The sequence below is a fragment of the Sylvia atricapilla genome, chromosome 2, assembly GCF_009819655.1.
Source record: "Sylvia atricapilla isolate bSylAtr1 chromosome 2, bSylAtr1.pri, whole genome shotgun sequence".
Taxonomy (NCBI): Eukaryota; Metazoa; Chordata; class Aves; order Passeriformes; family Sylviidae; genus Sylvia; species Sylvia atricapilla.
This window is the reverse complement of record NC_089141.1, coordinates 96,521,289-96,543,476: the sequence shown is the minus strand read 5'-3', so window position 1 is coordinate 96,543,476 and position 22,188 is coordinate 96,521,289. Positions and strand designations below refer to the sequence as shown.

Sequence of the window (22,188 nt, the reverse complement as noted above, 5' to 3'; positions counted from 1 at the left end):
CGAGTTCAACAGATTCTTCATAAGAGGTTTTTCTAAAAAGAAGAACCTACATTACTAAAACCTGGGTAATCCTTGAGTTCAAAAGTTTGAGCACACCCCAATGAATAATGAATATCAACAGCAAATTTTATATTTCTTCTGGCCTCTTAGTCTAAGCTTGCCATTTATGCTTGAAAGATGATGCATCCAAATTACTAGTTTCTGCAAATCTGTGAGTAAACTTGAGTTCTGCATTACAAGTGGAAATGTTCTGAATCAAGAAAGATTAGAGAGTGATTAATGCAGTCTGTAAACCAGAATCCTGTTTTCTCTCAGTGCCTTTAAAATCTTTGTCTATCTTGATACAGCTGAGGATTTTGAAGACCAGTGTTCTAAGTCCTGCATGTGGTTTCAATGACAAGAATTATGTTTCAATTAATTTCTACTGAATGTGTTGTCACATTTGTAGGAACTCAGTTCTCACTGAACTTCTATTTCCAGAGCCAGTGTCTTAAACAGTCTAAAGAGACATCCTTCAAGTCTGCAGAAGAAAACCCAATGACACAGAAAGAGCTCCTCTCCATATGTTGTCAGTGCTCCCACCTCTCATACGCACACTTAGCACCCTCAAAAATACTAATTAAGCACAAACAAGATGCTTTAGACAGTCAAAATCACACATCCACACAGCAGCCACTGTGAACTTTATTAAAAAAAGAAGTGTTTGCCAATTAAACTGCAATGACTTCACTGACTTTCCCGTTTACTTGTAGAAAATCAGTTTTTCTTAAGGGCTCTGGAAATCACTTATTGCCAGGTAAATGCCGAATCCCTGGCAGTGTATGGTCTGCTTGGGACCTTGTAAGCTCTACCATGAAAGGTTTATGTACACCCTTGCAAAATGCAAAGTCAGCAACACATCTTTCATTCAAGCAACAAAGTCATTTTTGAGGCAGATGCCACACTAGCCAAATAGCAAAGCCACCTTTACATTAAGCAATCCTTTCTATCATGACAGTTCCACAAATGAAATGTAATTTGTGAGGAAAACAATCCGTAAGATACCAGTTACAAATTCTCTTAATGTAACTGTTTAGTCAAGTCTTCTTTCTCAGGCAGGAGAGGCTGAGTTACAATAAAACACAGCATGGTGATTTATCTTCATGAAAATGTCCTATTGCCAATGCATCTGCTTTTGCCTCCTTTGCTTTTTATTACTCTGTGTAGTCCTGTGCAGTAAAGTCAGAACAAGGCTTCTTCATTTATCTGGAGTCAGATTTATGACCAATCCTCTAAGTGACTCATACCACTGTCCATACACATCTCTGGAAAGTAGTTCTCCACTCCTAAGTAATCCAACCATCACAAAGGTATTTTCCAACGTCTTCAACTCCAGAAGTTGTTTTATTTCCTTTTTCATCTTGTAGCCATGTAGCAGAATAGCATTGTCATGTGCTATGTATAGTAGGTTTTTAATCCTTATTAATAGCTTCAGTAGATTGCCCGAGGATTTTTAGTACTGTAGTAGGCTTCACATGCAGCTACATAAGCAGATTCTGGGAAGAAATCATCATGGTATTCTGCTAAAAACCTGAGAAGAAAGCACACACACAAAAAAAGAGCAGAATATGAAACATTTAAGAGGAAAGCTATTTTCAAATTAATTTTTAAGCTCAGCCAAAACACAGCCTGGGAATTAAGAATTATTACTCTTTGAAATTTGGCATACAAAAGATTTGCCCTATTTTTCACACGTTTCACATAGTGAGAAGCAGCCTTCCCCCATCATTCTGAAATCCAACAAGCATTAAAAAAAATTCCGCAAGCTCAGTAACAAAACAAAATAAAAAAAATCCAAAAGTTAAAGCTACACTCAGAAAAAGAATTCAAAGGAAACAGCACAGAAGGAAAAATAAAGTTGATATATTTCTGCAACTTCTGTTAAGTAATGTGCTCAGCACACCATTTTCACTTATATCCAAACCAGTATTTTCAGTTACCACTGTGTCAGTATCTTACACAAATACCCAGGAGCCATTAAGTCAAACTATATCTTTTAAGGCAAGTAAAGCTATGATTTTTCATATGTTTCATGTGCCTCTGCATTTAGGGTCTCCATCTTTCAGGAGTACCCGATTTAAATATGGGTTTCAACGGCAAAACACATCCTTCGCAAATTCAGTTCCTCAATTTCATATTTCTGCAAGTTGGTCTGCAAGTACTATTCAAACTGCCAAGCACCCAATGTTTTATGATGTTTTCCTGCTCTGCTAACACACAACTGTTTCTTTGGTTTAGGACTGAAAATGAAAATAAACACTGCAGCTACAAACACCAGTAAGAAACAGCTAAAATGACTATAAGCTCTCTGCTCCTTCTTTTGATTTCAAAGACACTGGGTGGGTAAATGGAGGCAAAAGGGCAAAATGGTTATTAAACGCAGGATTACAATCAAGCTGTACTTCAAAAAAAAACCACAGACCTTCAAAAATGCGTGGATATTAAAGATCGGCATCAATGAACGTGGCAAAGTGCTACCTACATGTTTTAAGAGTAGGAAGCAAAAGTAACAACAGAAAACAGTACCATTTACAGAATCTGTGTTCTCTGAAGAAACAGTGGCTGGGGTGATGACTTCACTATTGGAAGCTGAAAATACCGGTTTTGCATAGCTAATACTTTGGACATAGAAAATCCAAATTTAAAAAAAAAAAATGTTCAGGCGAATGCCATAAAAACTACAGGCCTTATCCAACCTCACTCACTGCTGTAATGCCTGAACTAGGGATATCCTTTGATCTAAAGGGAGCCAAATCATCAAAGAATACTGGCAAGAGCCTCTAAATAAAACACTTCAAATTTATTAAGAAATATATTAATTGCTCAGAGCTCATAGAAAATGGTGACAATATAAAATTGCAGATAAATGAAAAAGAGTTGATTTTTCCCAGCCCCCCCCCATTCTCTGCACTTGAACACGGACATCAAACAAGTGCTAAACTGAAGGAATAACTAGTTACATCCTACTAATTCTAGAAAAAGCAGCGAGAAATAAAAATTTTTTTGGAAGAAATCAATCCTTCATGGAGCCATCGTTAATTTAAAAGGCACATTGTCAACTTCTTCCACACTTCCTATTTCACAGCAGCTCTGTGTATGGGAATTAACAATATACAGAGGGGCCTAAATGGTTTCTGATGTAAAATGTTTCAAACCACTAAAGAAGAACACTGAAATTATAGCAATTTAGAAGCTAATAAAATATCCAAGTCATCAACTGCTATGACCTCTGACTTTAGTTAGCTACAAATCACTTTCCAGGATGAGGGGTTGGTATGAAGTATGTGTGGAAAAGCCTAAAACATACACAGACTTAACCCTAACTTTGCATGTACTTAGACTGTATATAGTTAAGATGAGCCACAAGTGGTACTTAATTAATACACATTAATGACTCCAAGACATTAAAAAATTACAGGGGCTATAGAAATTCTTAGTGTCTTTGGATAATATTCAGTAAAACACTGTACTAAGAGCTGGATCATACAAGGGATCACGTTTTAAAATAACTTCTGAGGGCATTTGAGTAGCTGACCCAAGAATTTTAATGGCAAGTAATGGGAAACAGGCTCACTTTCTCTTTTAAATTTCTTGACTTTTGCTTAAATCATCAGTCATACATGCCAGCTTGGTGCGTGCTACAGTGACAACTGGTATAGATGAGAAATTTTAGCTGAAATGCTGTGCCACAGCTAGAGCTCAAAAGAACAAGCAGAATACACACAGTCAAACAGTGAAATATACATCTCCCTGTTCTTCATGTAACAGTTGTGAAAAGCAAAACACCCCAGAGCTTGCAGACACAAATTATTTTATGGAGAGACCGAGCAGAAACACCCCTACAGATCAGGGTGAGGAAAATCTTCCTCCCGGTGGGCCTTTCTGCCACATATTAACACCTCTTACGTTTCGTTGTTCTATTGGTTTGTTAAGTTTATGTCACCCTGTTCAGTCCTCATTCACAATGCATGCACCCCTCCCAGAATGTTCTTCCTTCCCTTGAACCCCACTGGCTCTGTCTTGCCATAGTACCCCACCCCAATGGGGAACTGTTGGCTCCCCCGGTTCCTATTTACCCCTCTACACTTTTCCCGATCCCTACCGGCCCTTGACCCTCACATCCGTCCTATTTGTCTCGTTTATAGCCCTGTGCCCGTGGGCCCCTCCTTGTTCTCGTCCCTGATTCTGTTTGAAGCTGATCTCGTCCCTGAGCCGCTGTCCCAGCAGAAGCCGTCCCGCAGCGCCCCGTCAGTGCCCTTCCAGCCCCACGCTCCCGGGCCAGAGCCGCCAGTCGCCCTCTGGGACCCGAGACCACGCCCGCTTTGTAACAAAGGAACGCAGCTTCTGTATCCGTATACAACGAGCAGGGCCCCTTCTGAAGCTGCTTTCTATTCAAAAGACATCCCAGTGCAGAATGCTGGCACAGAAAATATCAGGAGACTCCTAAGACACTTGCTCTTGGACAAGCTAAACCAGCACCAAGATCAATTACACTGTTACCTGCAAGTCATGAGGCAAGATTTAAAGACAGAGGGAGCTGTAATTAGCAGACAGAGCCAATGTTCAGCAATAGATCAGAAAGCACATTGCTATCAAGCTGTTCAGAAACTGTTTCATTATTTTTAACTTACAAATCTGCTCAATTCAGTCACCTGGTGCATTATTGCCTTTTTCATTTTTATACTTTTTATGGAGCTGATATGCATACATCTACACAGTGAGACTGCTGATGAGCAACCAAGTTCTGGGATGCACAGTCCACACTGAATCGAGGCTGCATGCATTTTTCATGAACATCCTCAAAAACAAACTCACGCTTTACACTCATTCTTAGAGCACAGAGGTAACACGGTTCCGTGCAGCTACTTCCTCCCTATCACAGATTCCTAGAAGGGCAACACTTCAGAAAGGTCTAGAGGGGATGGAGACAAGGGCAAAAGAACGACTTACAAATTCTTCACGCTATGTTCTGATCTTCAAGTGTGAGTGTTTTTAAGCAAGCAACAGCCTCACAAACACACTACCATCTGACTTAGATAGGCAGTTCTACCAAAAAGAACTGAATTATCACTACCCACATTAGGTGGCCATTTAACACACATCATGAACACATGAACTCAAAAAGAGTCACTGAATCAGGATGAGTTTTAAGAGCATCCTCTGGTGTACCTTGTCTTAACATCATCAACACAACTTATTACCAGAGGTCTCTGAATGAAGAAAAAAATTCTTTTAAACATCAGCTACCATCACATGAATAAACTTAGGGACAGCCCAGAAAGGTGAAAATGACAAAGAAAAGAAAACCTTCGTTTTCAGAAATCCCTTAGCTATTAAGCTATAAGAAGACAGAGTCCAAAGGAAAAGTTTCCAGGAAGGTGACTTTACACACTTCTTCTACAGAGCTTTAAAAGGTAAGCAGATGCTCTGATGAGATCAGCGACCTGATCTAGATGATTCTGTTTGAAAGGCTACTGTAATGATCTATCTAAATTTGCTAGAAGACCATTATGGGTCCTAGCTCTATGAGTCACCTCATCAAAAGAAATGTCATTTGCAGATTAGTAAGTTACCTCATCATTGACACCACTACTCAAATGCAGGATTTGGAAACTAAAAGGCTTTAGGTTCACAAAAATAACATATGCCACCATCTGACCCTCATCCCTCCCCAATTTATAAGCCCATCTACATCTGGAAAGCTGTTTAGGGCAAAAGAAGACAAAGCCCCCTTTGCAGTCAACAGAAGAAGTGAATTGAAATTTCTGGTGTTTATTTTAATACCCCATGCCTCAAGAACCACACTGAAGGAGTAAACAGGCCTGTTTTGTTGACTGGACTCTTGTCTCTCATTGATATATAGAAACTGAGATCATATTCCTTCGTGGTTTAAGACAAAGTGTGTAGAACCCTCACGATACCAAGCTACCATCATATAACATTTCCAAGAATCAGACTGAGTGAGAACAAAATTTTCCCAAAGACCTTTTGGGAAAACATTCCTCTAAGAGCTCAGTGAAGGAGTCCTTGGTTTCCCTTGAGGATGAAGACCCACTTGTGGTCAGCACAGGTCCATAGAGCTGCCTTCTAAAAACGCTACCATAACACTTTTAAAGTATTTGGGGCAGCCTCTCCATTTAGGTACATGACGCAAACATCAGCTATTGACTAGCAATATTCTCAATTCAAATTCCCAGGCATCTGATGATTTGGAAAGCAGAAGGAAGAGAAGTAATCTACATGGTGAGTTTCAAGAACAGTTTTTGGCATGCAACAAAACTTTAGTCAAGGACAATAAGCACCAGTGAGCACATTCTGCAGAACAAGCAGCCAGCAAAGCCCACTGAAAGTAAGAACCTGCACAATACCAGGTACTCACCAAGAAGCATTCAACCAAAAGGTCCTGAAAGTTTGAGAGGGCCCAAAATGGCAATTACCTTTCTACCCATTCAATGAATACAGCAAAGCCCCCTCAAAATGGTAGTAATGCCCTAAAATATGGCACCGTGCAAAGAGAATTCCTTCAGTTCAAAGTATTTCAAAACTTGGAAAAAAATGTTGCTTTGCATGTTTGTGCACTCTAAATCCATGTCTCCATGTATACTCAGAAACTTGACTTTCTCACATTTACGTTCCAACTCCATGAAGTTTTCTAGGGTGTCATAACAAAGTAACTGCTTAAATCAAAAAACTTAAAGAGAAAAAAAACCCAGTATAATTCAACAATATCAATCAGTTAATAGTACAATATAAGAAACACTGGCACAATTGCATTCTTTTCCATCTTTCAGAATGTGATTTTTAATCACTTTTGCAGCTGAAGTCACAATGACTCACAATGAGCAGGAACTCTATCACAAAGCAACTTTGCCCAACTAAAGATGTCTTCTAATCTATTAATCATGTGCAAGGCTCAGTATTTTTTATCCTCAGACACAAATACCCTCTCATAATTGTACATTAGCACAGACTAGTGGTGATAATTCACCGCTGCAGTTAGATAGAAATAAAATTACTACACTCAAAATGTGATGTCAGCACCAGAGATCTATTTCTTAAGGTTACTTGAAAAAACTTGTCATCTTTGTATATACACATTTTATTATCACAGTCCTCTAATTTGGTCACATTCTGATCTGGCTTCCTTCTCAGAAAAACACAACAGTATCAAAATATTTTTCTACCCATGGAGCAGAGTGGCACAACAGGTACAAGCAGACTTTAGAGTATCAGAGAAAAAAAAGAGATCTAAGCTTACAGGAAACACTGAGTTTGAAATACCTGTGAGTTTTTAACAAAACTAAATTATTTGACCATTAGCTCTCAATAATCTGAACCAATACATTGGCCTCATCTGAAAAAAAAATTATTAGAAATTTCAGAAGCAATATTTTAGAAATATTCCATCACTTATTCATTGTTTTGTATTTCATCAAAGTCAAAATATCTGTCTATTCCTTTCTGTACCACTTCATTTTGCCTTTTCTCCTAAAATGCAAATGACATTCTCTGAAATTACCTCAATGAAAATGAGTCTTCCTCTTGTAAAAACAGACATACTGTATCCTCCTAACTTTTAAGCCGCTCCTATTGGTTAACAGACCTGGGATGAGGCCTCTGATTCCAAAACAGTTTTCCAAGCCATGACTGGGTGCAAATTAATGGAAACAGCAAAACAGGAACAGCCACCTTTCTGCCAGTCATTTATCATCACTGAGTCAATCTTTGGAGGCATGTTAGGCATCTTACATGCCAGGAAATTGTAAAATAGAGCATGCGCAGCATTTTATTTCAAAAGTGGCTGAAATAATGGAATTAGTTTAAAGCTAGTGCTTCCTCTTACTCTAAAGCTATTAACGTGCAAAAAGAAATAATCAGGGGTCTTTCACTAGTCCAATTACCAGGTAGCACCAGTTAACGTATTAGCGTCCACTGCTTGGTCCTGAAGACTAAATGCAAACTAAGTGATATTCAGTGAAACCAACTGGTGAGTCTATTTTAGACTGCAAGTACTCCAAATTATTTCAGAAATAAATAATTTAAGATTCAGAATTTTGTTCTTAATTTGAGAAACTGATCTTCTTCTGCAAATTCTGTTACTGAGAAATCAACTTTCACGTTCTCCGTAAAGAAATTTTTATTTTGCACTCTCGCAGAAAGCTGGACTAAGCACAGACTGAAGAGTTTCTACTTTACAAGTCAAAGAGATGCATTTCAAACATTCCTTAAAAATATATGTTGTCTGGGAAATTGAGAAAAATCATGTTTAGCAGCAGTCTGAGGGTCTGACTGGAAAATATTTTCCATGCAGCATCTCAAAGCTAATTTAATGCATCTATCATGTCCTAAGTAAATTCAAGACAACAAGCTTCCAGAAAAAGTATTACATCACATAAGTCCCAGTTTCTCAGTCCACAGGAGATTAATAATAAAAATGGAAAACTGTAAATTTTAGCCACAAAATCATAATTCAAAATTTAATCAGTATCTATGCAAGAACTAAATCAGTTGTGTACTGCATGAAAGCTTTATTTAAGAATACATAAACTACTTATGCTTGGACTACTCTACCTAGACATCAGAGAAGATTTAGGGGTAATTTTATTAATGCAAGCAGACACATCAGTCCTTTGCTGTTAGAGAAATAAAGAAAAGGAGAGTACTTCAGCTTCTCACTCAAAACCAGTTCACTAAAAAAAAACTAAAAATTAAGCAGTGTGAAGTAAACTGGCTGCTATTGCCTAATGCATACAGACCTTGTAGGGAAGTTTTTACTGTTCAAATGTTAAGCCAGACCAGAACTGATAAAAATATTTATAATAAACATCCATTAATCCTTTCATTCCCGAAAAGACAGAATGGGAAAACTGAAGAACTAGTACTGATTCCTAAGATTTCTAGCTTTTTGTATTTTTTATGTATTTGTAGCTTTTTATAGTGCTAAAACATTGTTGCAGTTTTTAGTATTTTTCCTATCATTCTTCTCTGCATTTAGAAACAATAAGCTAACCTTATAAACACATTCCTAAATACTATTTAGTCTTATTCCAAGAAGAGAACCAACTACACAGGCATCCTGTTTTCCAAATGAAATCTGGACCAGATATTAAAAAAGTAGGGCAAAAGAAACCTCTGGACTGCCTTCAGCGGGGCAGGACCCCAGAGATTATTACCTAACCAACTAACCTTTTAATTGGACAGTATATGGTAAGTATACTAATTGACTAACCTTATAAAAATTGTAGAATTACTATACCAGGTGCAATTTTTGCCATATTGTGTACCTGAAAGCTTTCAAGTAAAGACCTGTTTTTATATTCACTCTAATGGGAACATCTATATTCCAAGCATCAGTACGAGGTGTCATCTCAAGTTTTCTTGTAATTAGAAAAAGATAATGCAGAACTACTTCTGTGATAAAAATCAAGCATGAACAAGTGTCTAGAAAATGTAATTGTTTGACCACTTTCAATGACAAGCAGCACGAAGAAATAAATACCCAGATGAAAAACTTCTCACAGCACCATGCGAATACATGTTGAGAAAAAAAAAAATCTAGTAATTTGCACTGGTTTCTGTTGCCAGTAGCATAGCTGACAAGGAAAGTAGACTAAGCAAAGCATTTATTACAAAGCTACCTAAGACCAAATACTTCCTACAGCAGTAATTGCAACTTTGAAGCTTTCTTGACACTGTCAAAAAAATAAACTACTTAAAAAAACACAGCCTTCAAATATTTTATTGTAACAGATATGTGATATCCACATTATGTTTGCCTCGTGGGGCTCATTTTGGTTTAGTTGTAGCCTGGCCTTAAGGACTGAAGCACACTGCTGGTTAAGTGTTTTCTAAAAGGAATGCAGGTTGTGTATGTGGAGGACTCTCCACCACAACACAAAGTATGGAAAGGGGGAACTACTGAGAGTTTTGCCTCAAAAGCACAGTTCTATCTCCCCTAAAAATGCTGACACGGAAACATGATTTTTATTTCTATTTATAGATGACTACACATTTCAATGAGATGCTCAGATGGAAGGTAGAACACATAGATACTATCACCAGAAATTTCAGTTCCCTTAAGCAACCCATTCCAAATAAGCAACCTTTATTGTATGGGGTGTAAGGGGACATGTTTCTCCTTTTGTCTATTCTACTCCACCAAAGCTTATCCATAGAATGGATATGAAAACACTGTATTAAAGACAGTAAAGAACAGAGATCTGCTCTGACCAACACGGAAGGATCTGAACAGGCAATGGTCTGATAAAAACTGATCTGATTCACAATGAGTTAAGCTCCCTAAGAAAAATTTACTTCAAGCAAAAACAATGAGCTCTAATTCGGTCCCGTTTAATTTAAAGGTATTTTGAATGCCAACAAGGATCTGACAAAAAGAGATGCAAAATGGCATCAGTAAAACTTGACAACTAACTGCTCCCAGAAAAATACTGTGTATTGTAGAAACTTTGACATTGGAAACATCTTCTATTTTCAATAAGCAATTCAAGTAAAAGCATTTTAAAGCTTTCATTCCCAATCGCTAATGCAAGTTTTTTTAATGCTGGTGTAATACTACATTACCTTTCTGTAAGTGGCTACTTAAGTCACTGACCAAATTTACATTACAATTTCCGTATCTGTTCCGTTACCATCTACAACACTTTCTCCTGAAAGTTTTCCTCGGCAATTTTATTTTCCAGTGTACTGACACGGCACACCACAGTGCCAACACTAAGTATCTAACCACATCCTCAGTGTCATGCAGAAATACTAATTACAGTACCTGACAAACCAATCAGATCATGGTGCAGCTGTCACCTTACTGACTCCAGTGGTGGAGCCAGTGTGGTCAGAGAGAGTTGTGTATCTCTACAAACCACAGCACTCCATCACAGAGAAACCTTTCTGTTCCAACCTCAGTTAAGACAGACATTTTTCTTAAGAAACCACAATAATTAAAAACACGTTCTAAAGCACAAGCTTCTCCTGCTGCTAATATTGATACAACATCAAAACTCTCATGATCATGCTCTAAAAAAATACCAATGCAGACTTTGCATTTCTTCATAAAACATACTATTTAACCAAGTCAGACTTATTATTCTATATATCAACAAACTTCCACATATTGTGTATGTTCAGTTCTATACCAATGTTTTTATGAAAATTCAAAGTAGAAAATTCAGGTTCCCTTCAACTGGAATTAAAGAATAAAAAAATCTTATATTCATCTTAACTCAAATTGCTATTGTTAAAATGGTATACTAATTTTATCATAATCTTGTAGTTACAGAAAATGAATATCTTATTTTAAACCCCCTTTGCCATTGCAGGACATTTAGATCTACTTAACAATAGAAACACTGCTGTGTTATATTGTGTCACATTACCTCAGAAACATTTCAAAGTGTTTTACTAAAGCCTTTAGGTTTTTCTCAGGAAAGCACATCTTCCCCAGTATTTCTGGTAGTTTCACTGTGAATAAAAGAAATTATGTTTATACCTCTTCTTGTAAACGCAGCTTCAAATTATTTTTATCCAGAATATATATATTCTGTGTATATTCTATATAGAAAAGAATATAAAAATTTCTTCTCACCACAGACCCCATTTTTCCTTGCAAGCTACTTTTGATCATTCAAAGCCTTACTAAATAGAAACATGCTGAGACAGTGAATACTGCTGGGTTTAACGATGTTTGATAGTGTACAGAAAGTAACACTGCTTTGCTTTTCTTAATTGAGGGCTTACAGTGCCAATAAAAGATAACCAAATCCATGAATAGCCTAAAAGCTCCAAATAGATTAAAATGTACATTCCTCCAAGAAAAAAAAAATAAATGTAATAAAGCAAACAGAAAAATCACACAGATATCAGCACTGGAAAAAAAAATAAAGCAACTTCGATAGAGCAGAGAATTTTGCATCAGTTTACCAAACATCCTCAGCAAATGTTGAGATCCATAGATATAAGAGGGAGGTGGTGGTTGATCACTTGGTGGATAATTCTCTGGCATCAATTTCCAGGACAAAACCTACACATAAAATACGAAAATACTGGTTATAAAAACTTCATAACATCATAAATAATTTAGTCTGTACAGAACTTGAAATTCAAAGATGAAATAAGTAATACCAACAAAATCTTTTCTTACACAGCCCTACTCTGAGGTCCACAAAACTTTTAATCATTGAATCTAGGACAGCAACATCAAAATCTGTTACCTCGTTCAATTCATTGTTTCTTCTGCCTTCAAAGCCAGTAAACACCGTGCTCCCTTCTTTGCTAGGAGTCAAAGTTATAGGTGAAGACGACCCGCTGTGGACAGGAGTTTCTTCAAAACAAAAGGAAAAACAAAGGAAATAAGAAAAATTTTACTACTTGTAAACTACCACTTGAAACTGTAAGTCATTAAAGGCATCTAAGGCCTGCTGCTAAAATGTTTCAAGTCTTAAACACGGAAATTCAATAAAGGCTATCCTAAAATACACTCTCAGAAAACCAGCTCATTGCATTCTGCGGAAAAATATACCAAAGCACTGAAAATATTGCTTTGTATTTCTCTCTTTTGTAATTAGGCCTCAGAGTTAAAGAATTGATATGAAAAGTAATGACACCCCACGTCTACCACTCAGTTCACAGTCCACGCAGCATACAAAAAAGAACGGAACTCTACACTTTGTTTAGACCAAGGACGCAGCGAGAAGAACCTACTTTTCTCCAGGTGCAGGAAGAGCTTTGGCATGGAGGCGGGGGTGTCGAGGTGCCGCCGTTTGGGCTGCGGGGACGCGCTGCTCTCCGACAGCCGGTCGCAGTTGGAGCTGTGGCGTGTGGAGCGCCTCAGTGACTGCAGGATCTCGGGCTCGGCTTTGCGCCGCTTGGGCGTGGCCGGCTCCCCGGTGGTGGGCTGGCTGTCCGTGGACTGAGGCGTGGGCGGATTCAGCAGAGGAGGGCTGGGGGACAGCTCCTCCTGATTTCTAGGAAATTAAGGCAACTTTACAGAATTGAAGAGATCAGGACTCTACCCACTGAAGGCCCACAAATGAAATCCTTCTAGTTTCACAAATCTTATTGAACACTTATTCAGGTAAGACAGTCTCCTCCCAATAACTATTAAAGTGATGAGGGCTATTAAACACTGTTTTCCAGAAGTATGCTTTTCTTCAAATTAAAGTTAAAACCCATGAATATCATATTCTCCTACCATTTGAGATAAGCAGTATTAAACTTTTTATATCTGACCTACCTGTTAGTATTTGTTGAGTTTTCTTTGATAGGAAGAAAGAATTTTGATGAAGTCACCTTCTTAAACTGAGCTTGTTCATAAGGATAGAGCAAAATTAAGGGAAGTGTGAAGTCAAAGGTTATTCTCAGCCCATCCACCATCTCTTTACAAAGCTCGACACTACAGGGGAAAAAAAAGAATTTCAAAGTTGGATGACAAAATTTTTCAGCACAGTTGCACAAAATCGCTCTTTAATACAGTCCATTAGCATCATAACTACAATATGCTGATTCAATCACTGAGTAATGATAGGTGATTAAAAGCACACTTAAAAAGATGGCAATTGCTTTTGTTAACTTCAGAAACACAAATCTTTTAAAAGGTCTGGTTCATAACCTCAAACAAAGTCACACAACTGTTCTGTTGTATTACTATTCACTAAACAAATAATATCTACTATAGAATAAGTAAAGTTAGTCAGATATTTTTCAGATAAACATTACTTTGGTTTTCCAAGTTCACTATACTGAAAAAAAAAAGCATCTACCAGAAAAAGTAAGTACTCAACAGACTGAATCTCTGTCTAAAAGGCATAAGCAAAATTTGACCTATAGCCACTAACACACAATTAAGGCTGTGCTCAGGTGATATCTAGTGAACCAACAAAAACAGACACATTTGCACTGGAGAGCAGTTTCCAATGGTTCTGCCCTGGTAATCAGAGCACTACATTTGGAGACTACCAGGAATTTGAATGTCAGGTCTGTGTAAAAGACTGACAATGTTAGGTGATGAGTACATGAGCTATTACAAGTACAACCAAGAACACAGAGTGCAGCACACCTGCAACACCTCTCACCTCAGTGGAGGTATTCCCCTCTCAGGTTTCAAGTGCTCGTATGTGTATGGTAACAGAATTTGATTCTGCCAAAATGATCCATGTTAGAAATTCCAAACCTCCAATATTTCATACCAGCTACTAAAACTACTACACATGAATTGAGCCAGGGGACCAATTCAGCAATCATGTGCAGAAATTCTATAAATCCAAGAAAGTCAATAACCTTCAGTGTTAGAGCAGTAAGGGAAATACAATGAGAATGGCAGCTGAATCTCTCCTTCTTAATGATCACTGAAACTACACCTTTTTTTTTTTTTGCTAAGCTCTGTTTGTATTGAGGAAGTTACTTAAACATAAACCTGTACAAATCATAATGTGTGTAAGACCTTCTGTTCATATTTCTGATATTTCATCCAACCTTTCGATTGGGAGTATACTACAAAGAAGGAAAAGTGTCAATCTGTCAAGGAATAAATTGATATAAACATAAAACTAGACACTCACACAGGCTAAAATATTGCAAGGAATAGCATAATTACACACCATTGAAATAGAACCCTAACACAAGTCAGGATTTCTCTTTGATAAAATACCAAAATTTCACCCCATTGTACCTAGAAGCAGTCTCATCTAATACCAAAAATCTTTAAGAGAAAAAAATCCCCCAAACAATCAAAAACTACCACACTGTAAACATGCATGACTAATGCATTTGTAACATAGTAGAACACACAGCTCAACTGAGAAAACAGACTAAGACACCATCAATTTCAACGAATCAAGATTTGTGTTATGACAGTTTCCCTACATACTGACTCTAGGATTTAAGATCATATGTCCATTTAAAACAAACAAACAACTTGCACTTGGAATTCTTTTTAAGTGTTTGTATTAATTTTTTATCCTTTTTAAACCTTGAACCTGTTCAAGCTTATCTAAGCAGGCTATTCTTATACCAGACATGAAATTCTTCACATTGACAAGAGCAACACATTCTTCCAAACAGGTCTCAATATTTATAGGAACTTACATGATAAAACAAGATATTTATACTTTTGCATAATAACTTTTCAGAGTATAGGGGGTCTCTCACTGATAAACAAATTATCAGTGGTACTCTACTATAGTTATCTGTCAAATACTTTCAACCCTGGAAATAGATACACATTATGGTATAAGCTCACAGAAGTGAACAGCCATAAAACAGAACACAGAATGCAAGGTCATTCTTCTTGTGACAATAACAGTGGACTAAAGATTACTTACTTCTTCTCTGGTGGCACATAATGAAGATTCATATTAGCATGTGGAGTCATCTGATGGTGCCGAGACCTTTCATTGGCTGAAAAAGCAGCATTGATTGCAAAATGTTTTACATATGACTCCAGGATGGTTATTATATTTGTCTGGCAAGGAAGCTTCACTAGCTGAAAAAGAAACAACAAATTAATGTCCTATAAAAACAGTAAGTAAATACACCAAGTTAGAATAGGAGCTTGTAATTGTAATTTAGTAAATGTCTAGTGCATAAAGCAAATTCAGGATCGTGTAATTTCAAACCTTAAACTGCATTTTTCATCAACATCAGGAGAAACAAGAAACATGGTCAGATTAACAAGTCTGCTGTATTTCCAGCTTTCAAAAGCAATCTGCATTCTAAAGCACAACAAGTACCAAGACTCCATTGATAAATATGACAAGCCACTGTTATAGCTATGGAGAAGTCTACTTCCTACACTCCTTGTATTCTTCCTTGCCCAATCTGAGCTCAACATGAAGCTAAAAAGGTGAAGTTAAAAACCTCCAGGAGCTATATAAACAAAAAGTACTTTTGACATCCTCCTCACAAGCCCATGCACAATAGAGTCCCAAATTTTATTTCATACCCTTTTTCTTCTATTAATATAGTAGCAGTCTTCCTCAAGCTTCTTTTTCAAGACTTCAGGAATTTCTATGCTTATTGCTCTTTCTTCCATGTCCCTTTTTGTGTGAGTGTCTTGTTCTTCTTTCTACAACGATTAGTGAAAAAAAATATATATTGGTTGTGAAAAAAGAACTTCAGTAGTGGATAATAGCCTTTATGTAAACTATTTAACATTACTGCTCTTGAAAGCATCTTCAGTAAATTAAAAAAAAAAAAAAAAGTTAAAAAAAATTGTTCTCTTAAGTATTTAACTAAAAAACCAGACATTTGTTAGGTGTTGCTGCTTCAGACCACCCACACTGCAGTAACTAAATTCTACACATCTTCAGATCAACTATTTACTATAGAAAAATAAATTGTTTTTTTCTTGAAAACAATCCTCTCAACATTTTAACTGAAGACCATGGCTGACATGCCTGTCTCACAGTAAAATACAAGACAAACATCCTGCTTTGTCCAACCTGCATAGACAAGTACATTTTTACAGCACCCACAAAAGTGGAAAATCTAGTATCCTACATTTTCTCTACAGAAGCCTTTTGTGTAGAACGAGAGGAAAAGAAACAAATCTGTACTGTTAGCATTATATCATATAGTTCCATAAGAAAATGACATTGTATAATTTTCAAAACCTCAACCACAGTAAACACCAGAAATAACAAAATTATGCTTTTAATTCTAGATAAATTATCAGCTGTGGCCTATATTTCATCTACTTTGCTTTTTCCAGTTTTGAGTACAGATTTTTAAATTCTAGTAACTTAAGGAGCACAAAAAATACCATTTCTGTCCTCTCATCTATGTCACTTTCTTCACTTTTTATTTCTTCATCTGTTCCTTCATCACTGTCATCAGAAGAAGAACTACTTATAGCTGCATAAAAGAGATTTCACATTTTTATTATTACATTGCAGAGGTTATGACCAATTGTTTTTTCAAAGCAAAAAACCCCCAAACCCCAAAAAACCCAACCCACTAAAAAACCACAATTTGCTTCTTACATTTAATCAGGATGAATAATTCTAATTGAATTAAACATGCCGTATTTACAGCCCACTACAAATGTTTTAATCATGTAAGATGAGTTTATAGGAAGCATTCTTGCATCCCCTCTAGCTGAAAAACACTCACTTTTAAAGGCTCCCTACATTCCTGAGCATCGGCACTTTTATCAGACTTCAGTTCTGCAGAGGGGATTATTCATATAATTCATTCAATCAAAAGGCATGAATCTGTGCAGTAACTGTTCCCAGAATGGTAAAGTTAAGTGCCAGCCAATGTTCCTGCTGGCTTTCTAGTCACAAAGGAAAATGCAGGAAATAAAAGATCTGGCTTGCAAGGAAATCAGCCAATCAGCTGACAAGAAACCAACCTTTGCGTGAGGTAGACTGGGAGAAAAATAATCTTATTGCCCTCAAAAATACACTAACACTAGCAGGGAAATGTTGTGTTTCCTACCATAAAACAAAGAAAACTGAGGGCTTCTCACACCTATTAATACTACACTAAAGAAAACAGCATTAAGCTCTGAAATCCTGATTAGAATAGCTGAGAAGAAGAGATGCAAGGAGAAGCCTCTGGAATACATGAAGAAAACAGATATTCCAACTTAACAGAGGATTAGTTCTCACTCCTCATATGGCCGCCTTTGTATATTTCAGATAGGACCGTAATACTCTCATGGCAAGTGATACCATGCACTTCTCCCCCAGGTCAAGGTGTCCCACCAGTTACCAAAGGATGAAAACAAGCTCACAGTTTTCGCTACTCTCATCATTTTCTTCAGCAGGAAGGCTTTTTAACACAGAGTCAACACCAGGCAACCTGCAACGTCTCTTCTTTCTTCCCTTTCTTCTCCTACAGAATATCAAATGATTCACTGACATTTGAGTAATATTATGTCATTCATTTATCCTAGCTAATTCAATTATGTGCAAATGCACAGGAAACCTATGTTTGCGTTATTTTCATTAATTAATGTTGAAATCATTTGGACAAAGCTTATTTGAGAGTGGATACCCTAATGTCTGTACATTACCTCATATTCATGCTCACAAGCAGATCCTCAAGCCATGGCCAACCAATATTAATTGCCTTTGGCTCAAAAATACTTCAGGTTTTCCTAAAGTATTTTGCAAGTACATTTCTTTGGAAGAGGCAGATCTAATACACATGCATTTCACAGCAATAGTTAAGAATAACACAGTTATTGAGTTGTTAGTCTTTTAGAGTGCTAATATCAATTCACCATCTCTGGCTTACAGTAGCTCTCTAGAATGCACTGGCTGTATTATGTATGTATCTACCACCTACAGCATGAGCTCAGACACCAAGCTCAGTTGTAGGCACCTGGATGTATCTGTGTGAAAATGACTCTCATTCATTTTGAGGCCAAAAGGACTGCTTACATGCGAGCCACAGCCTTCCGTGCCAATTTACGCTGTAATCTGCGGTTTTCGTCTGTATCCCGAAGAACATGATCTTCAGCTGCCCACCTATCCCAGCTAAAGACAGGTCAAAAGAAAATAAAAAATGAGTATGAATATATGCCACTCATTATTACCAATGAATTAAAGAACTTTAGTATATTAAAGTACACTTTGCACTCTTCTCTGTTCACATGGCTTCAGCTCTCATGTTGCCACTTAAAATCCCTCAAGCTTTGACTTCACCCACAACAGCATTTCTAGCACTGACATGTATCATCAGTCACAGTCAAGACACTGCACTCATCTAGTGGCCTTGATAATCAAACAATGTAGAGCACGATTTAACAAAGCATAAATATTCACTGATGGAAAATTAGGTGCCACAAGTATATGCCACAGACAGACATCTCATAAAGTTTAAACTCATGTCTATCAAATTGATTCACTGAAATTTATGGATATGACCAATGTGAACATGAGCAAGTATATTAAAAGCATTCACAAAAACAAAAATACTCTTACAAACACTGGTCCTTTCATATTCTGTGCAAAGCCTGTCTCTGCAGAATAAAATAGAAGAAATGGAAAAACTGAAACAACACATATAGTTTCTTACCTTCTGTTCCAACCGTTAAAATGGATCAGATATTCTGGAATCTTTCTGCCTTTCTCATCTTTTCCAACAACAATATCAACAATCTGAAACAAATATTGAATGGTACATATTAACACTTGAAAAAAAGTAAGCCTTTAGGTATTTAGAAAGTTTATGTACAAAGAAAGAAAGAAAAGAAAATTAAACAGACTTGTTATTTTGCCAGTTAATATTGACATGAACAGAAGGATTATATTAAGTGATAAGAAAACCTAGCTTTCTTGCTGATTACTCTTAACATTGCAGACTGCTCACCATCTTTGTCCTAGCCTCAAATGCCCCATGCTTTCAAGACAGACAAAGGGAGACATCAAACAGTGCAGTAGCACAGTATGGATACGCAGATTTGGGATACACTCTTCTCCACTGTGCTGTCTCCTCAAACCCTCTAAGCAGGAAACACAGTTCTCGATACATAAACTTCAGAAATACTGCTCTGTTGAACACCACAGACTCTCAGCCAGAAAACATTAACAGGTTTTGGGAATATCTCAACCTTTGCTTTCTTCTGTTTTCAGGAGCGTTCAATGGCCAGTCGGAAAGGGCCTGCACCTCAGAAAAAAAGACGTGGTGCCTGCACCTGAGTGCCTTTCAACAGACCATATATCAGTACTTAGGCTACGGTGATGTTTTAATTTGGGAGTCCAGAATTTAAGAACTATTGATGAATTCACAGACAGTTATGCTGTTTAGGGTACTTGACTGTAAAGAAGAAAAGGTATTATACATTTTTGTACTCAGTTTATAAGTTTAGAGGCGTAGCAAATATAGCTGCCAGGTTGTTAGGACATAAAAGTAAGTGTAAAAACAAAAAAAGGCAGCCCAAATTACTACAGGACAGTGGCATTCTTAATCAAAGATTTTTGAGAAACACACAGAAGCACAACTAGCAAACCAGCAGCAAAAAGTACTAATTTTATCAAGAATCCAGTCACAACAGTTCCTTTTTTTATCCCTCTCTGTAACACAAAAAATCCCAGAACTCTGTTTCCCAGTAGGACACAGATGATTTAGGATTGAAAACTAATCTTGTGTTAATCTAAACTACTGATACCCTAAAACAGCACTGTATTTACATAAAGCTCTATCATTACTCTTAGGGGTAACAGTAAGGCCTTAGGTAAGGCCCCAATTGAGGCAGTCACCTCTTAGCGCAACACCTACGGCCCTGCACCTTATCCTACTTCCGTACGCTCCTGCACCAGCGGTAGTGTTTAAACCTTTCTGAAACGCAGAAGGGCAGGCAGTAAGCGTGGGAAAGCCTGAGGGGAAGTAAATCCAGCTAGGCTACAAAACTGCAGGGGTGACAGTAAGACTTCAGAATTACTTTGCAGGTGTTGAGCAGAGAAGGCGGGGAGCGCGTCCGACACTTGCAGAGGCGCCCGGCGGCTCCGCCGTCTACCTGCCGCGACAGGCCGGCCCCGGGAGCGCGGGCCCCATGGCCTCCGCTCCCCGGCGCGGGGAAGGCCCGCAGGCTCGCCAACAGCGGCTACGCGCACCCCGGGCTCCCGTGGAGCGGGGAGAGAGCTGAGCCCCACCGGGTACCGGCCTGAGCCGCCCGCAGGGAGCGATAACGGAGGGAGGACGGGCCCGGCGGGGACGGCACCGCCTCCCTTCGTCTCCTCGTCCCGCGGCGGCGCCCGCCCCGCGGCCTCCCCGCCCGCTCCCCCCTCTCGGGCCGGCGCCCGTTTCCCGCAACAAGTGCGGCTGCCGGCGGAGCCGCCTCCCCGCGCCGCCTCCCCGGCCGGGCCCACAGCCGCCGCCCGAGCCGCCTCCCGCCCGGGGGCGCGCGCAGCGCCCGGCGGGAGCGGTAACGGGAGAGCAGGAGCCGTAACGGGAGCGGGCGGGCCGCGCGCCGGCCCCGCCCCGCGCACTCCCGCCCGCGGAGACGCGGGAGGGGGAGGCAGGAGCGCGCGCGGCCGGTCACCTTGGCATCATAGAGCACTTTGGCTTTGGTGGGGTCGGGCTCGAAGCAGAGAACTCTCTCTCCCCGGTGGAACTTAAATTTCATTCCCCGCGAGGTCATTTGTTCATCATGGCGCAAAGGAGAGGAGCCCCGCCCGCTCCCGCGGGGAGGCGCCGCGGACGGCCCGGCCCCGCCCCGCCCCCGGCTCCTCCGGCGGGGGCGGGCGGCCGGGACCGAGCGGGGATGCAGCGCCCGGCTTCCCCTGCCCTCTGCGGGGGAGCGGCGTTCGGCCCCGGGCAGTGCGGGATGAGCTGCCCGCCCGTGCCTGCCGTGCCCGCCCCGCCGGTCACGCGGGGTGCGCGGCACGGGATGCGGGAGCCGGCGGCGGGAGGGGCGGCGGCGGCGCGGGGGACGCGTCCCGCCGGGCGGAGGGACAGTCCCCGCAGGAGCCGAGAGCTCCCGGCCGTGGCGGCCGTGCCCCAGCGCCGGGGGAGCCGGGCGTGCGCTGGACCTGTGCCCGCCGCCGGAGCCGGGTGCGGGCGAGGGTTAAGTGCACTCCGAGAACGACAGCTGCCCTTCTCTCTGCTGCTGCTTCCCCTAAGCATCGGCAGACACTCCCATTCTTTACTCTCTTTCCCGTGTTCTCTGCTGAGAGAGTGAACGGCCCCTACTGCCAAGATGGGTTTGTGTACATTGTAACCTCCCGTAAGGTTTGTTTTTCCCCTCTGTCGTTCTTTCAGCCTTCCTTTAGGAAAATAAAAAGAGAAATAAACAGGGTTTTGGCACCAGAAACCTAATCCACTGTTTAATTTCATATTCTATGAGCACACATACAGTGCAGATAATCAAAATCAATACACAGCTTTCTTGCCAGTTTATGCTGACTGATGCCTGGAAGGGACCTCACGGGGTTCAGCCAGAGGAACACTGCAGTTTCCCACACGATGTTATTAGATGCCCCCTCAGGCTGTTGCAGTTTTTGTGCCAGTTCTGGATTTCTTATTTACTCAAGACCATAACAGGGTTGGGAGGCCTGGGCTTAGCCAGCCTTGTGGAAATACCAGTTAATTTGTGATTATTTAGCATTTCTGAAGTTGTTTTTTCTGTGGAAGCTGTTCAGGAGACGGATGACTCTAGACTATGCAACTGAGCATACACTAGTTTGGTGC

The 22,188-nt window shown here is 39.6% G+C and overlaps 1 protein-coding gene across 1 annotated transcript; it reads right to left on the bottom strand.

The window, feature by feature from the left end:
* Positions 1-653: 653 nt before the first annotated feature.
* MSL3 (MSL complex subunit 3) lies at positions 654-21,170 on the bottom strand. The gene is made up of 13 exons (XM_066313865.1): positions 21,041-21,170; positions 19,075-19,157; positions 18,438-18,533; positions 17,786-17,886; positions 16,811-16,902; positions 15,992-16,114; positions 15,372-15,532; positions 13,286-13,444; positions 12,754-13,016; positions 12,264-12,373; positions 11,974-12,073; positions 11,430-11,514; positions 654-1,570 (listed from the first exon to the last, which is right to left on the bottom strand). Exons 1-13 carry the CDS (start codon positions 21,137-21,139, stop codon positions 1,471-1,473), a joined length of 1,572 nt encoding a protein of 523 aa, XP_066169962.1. The 5' UTR covers positions 21,140-21,170; the 3' UTR covers positions 654-1,470.
* Positions 21,171-22,188: the final 1,018 nt, after the last annotated feature.

What these genes read in the sequence shown, in the direction of transcription:
- MSL3 (XM_066313865.1), bottom strand. Translation starts at nt 21,139, where the DNA reads ATGACCTCGCGGGGAATGAAATTTAAGTTCCACCGGGGAGAGAGAGTT. An exon ending in ATATTAATAGAAGAAAAAGG is followed by an intron (nt 15,533 to 15,991) that starts GTATGAAATAAA and finishes TTTCTTTTTCAG; the next exon opens with CTAGTGAAGCTTCCTTGCCA. An exon ending in CTTCCTGCACCTGGAGAAAA is followed by an intron (nt 12,374 to 12,753) that starts GTAGGTTCTTCT and finishes TTTGTTTTGAAG; the next exon opens with AAACTCCTGTCCACAGCGGG.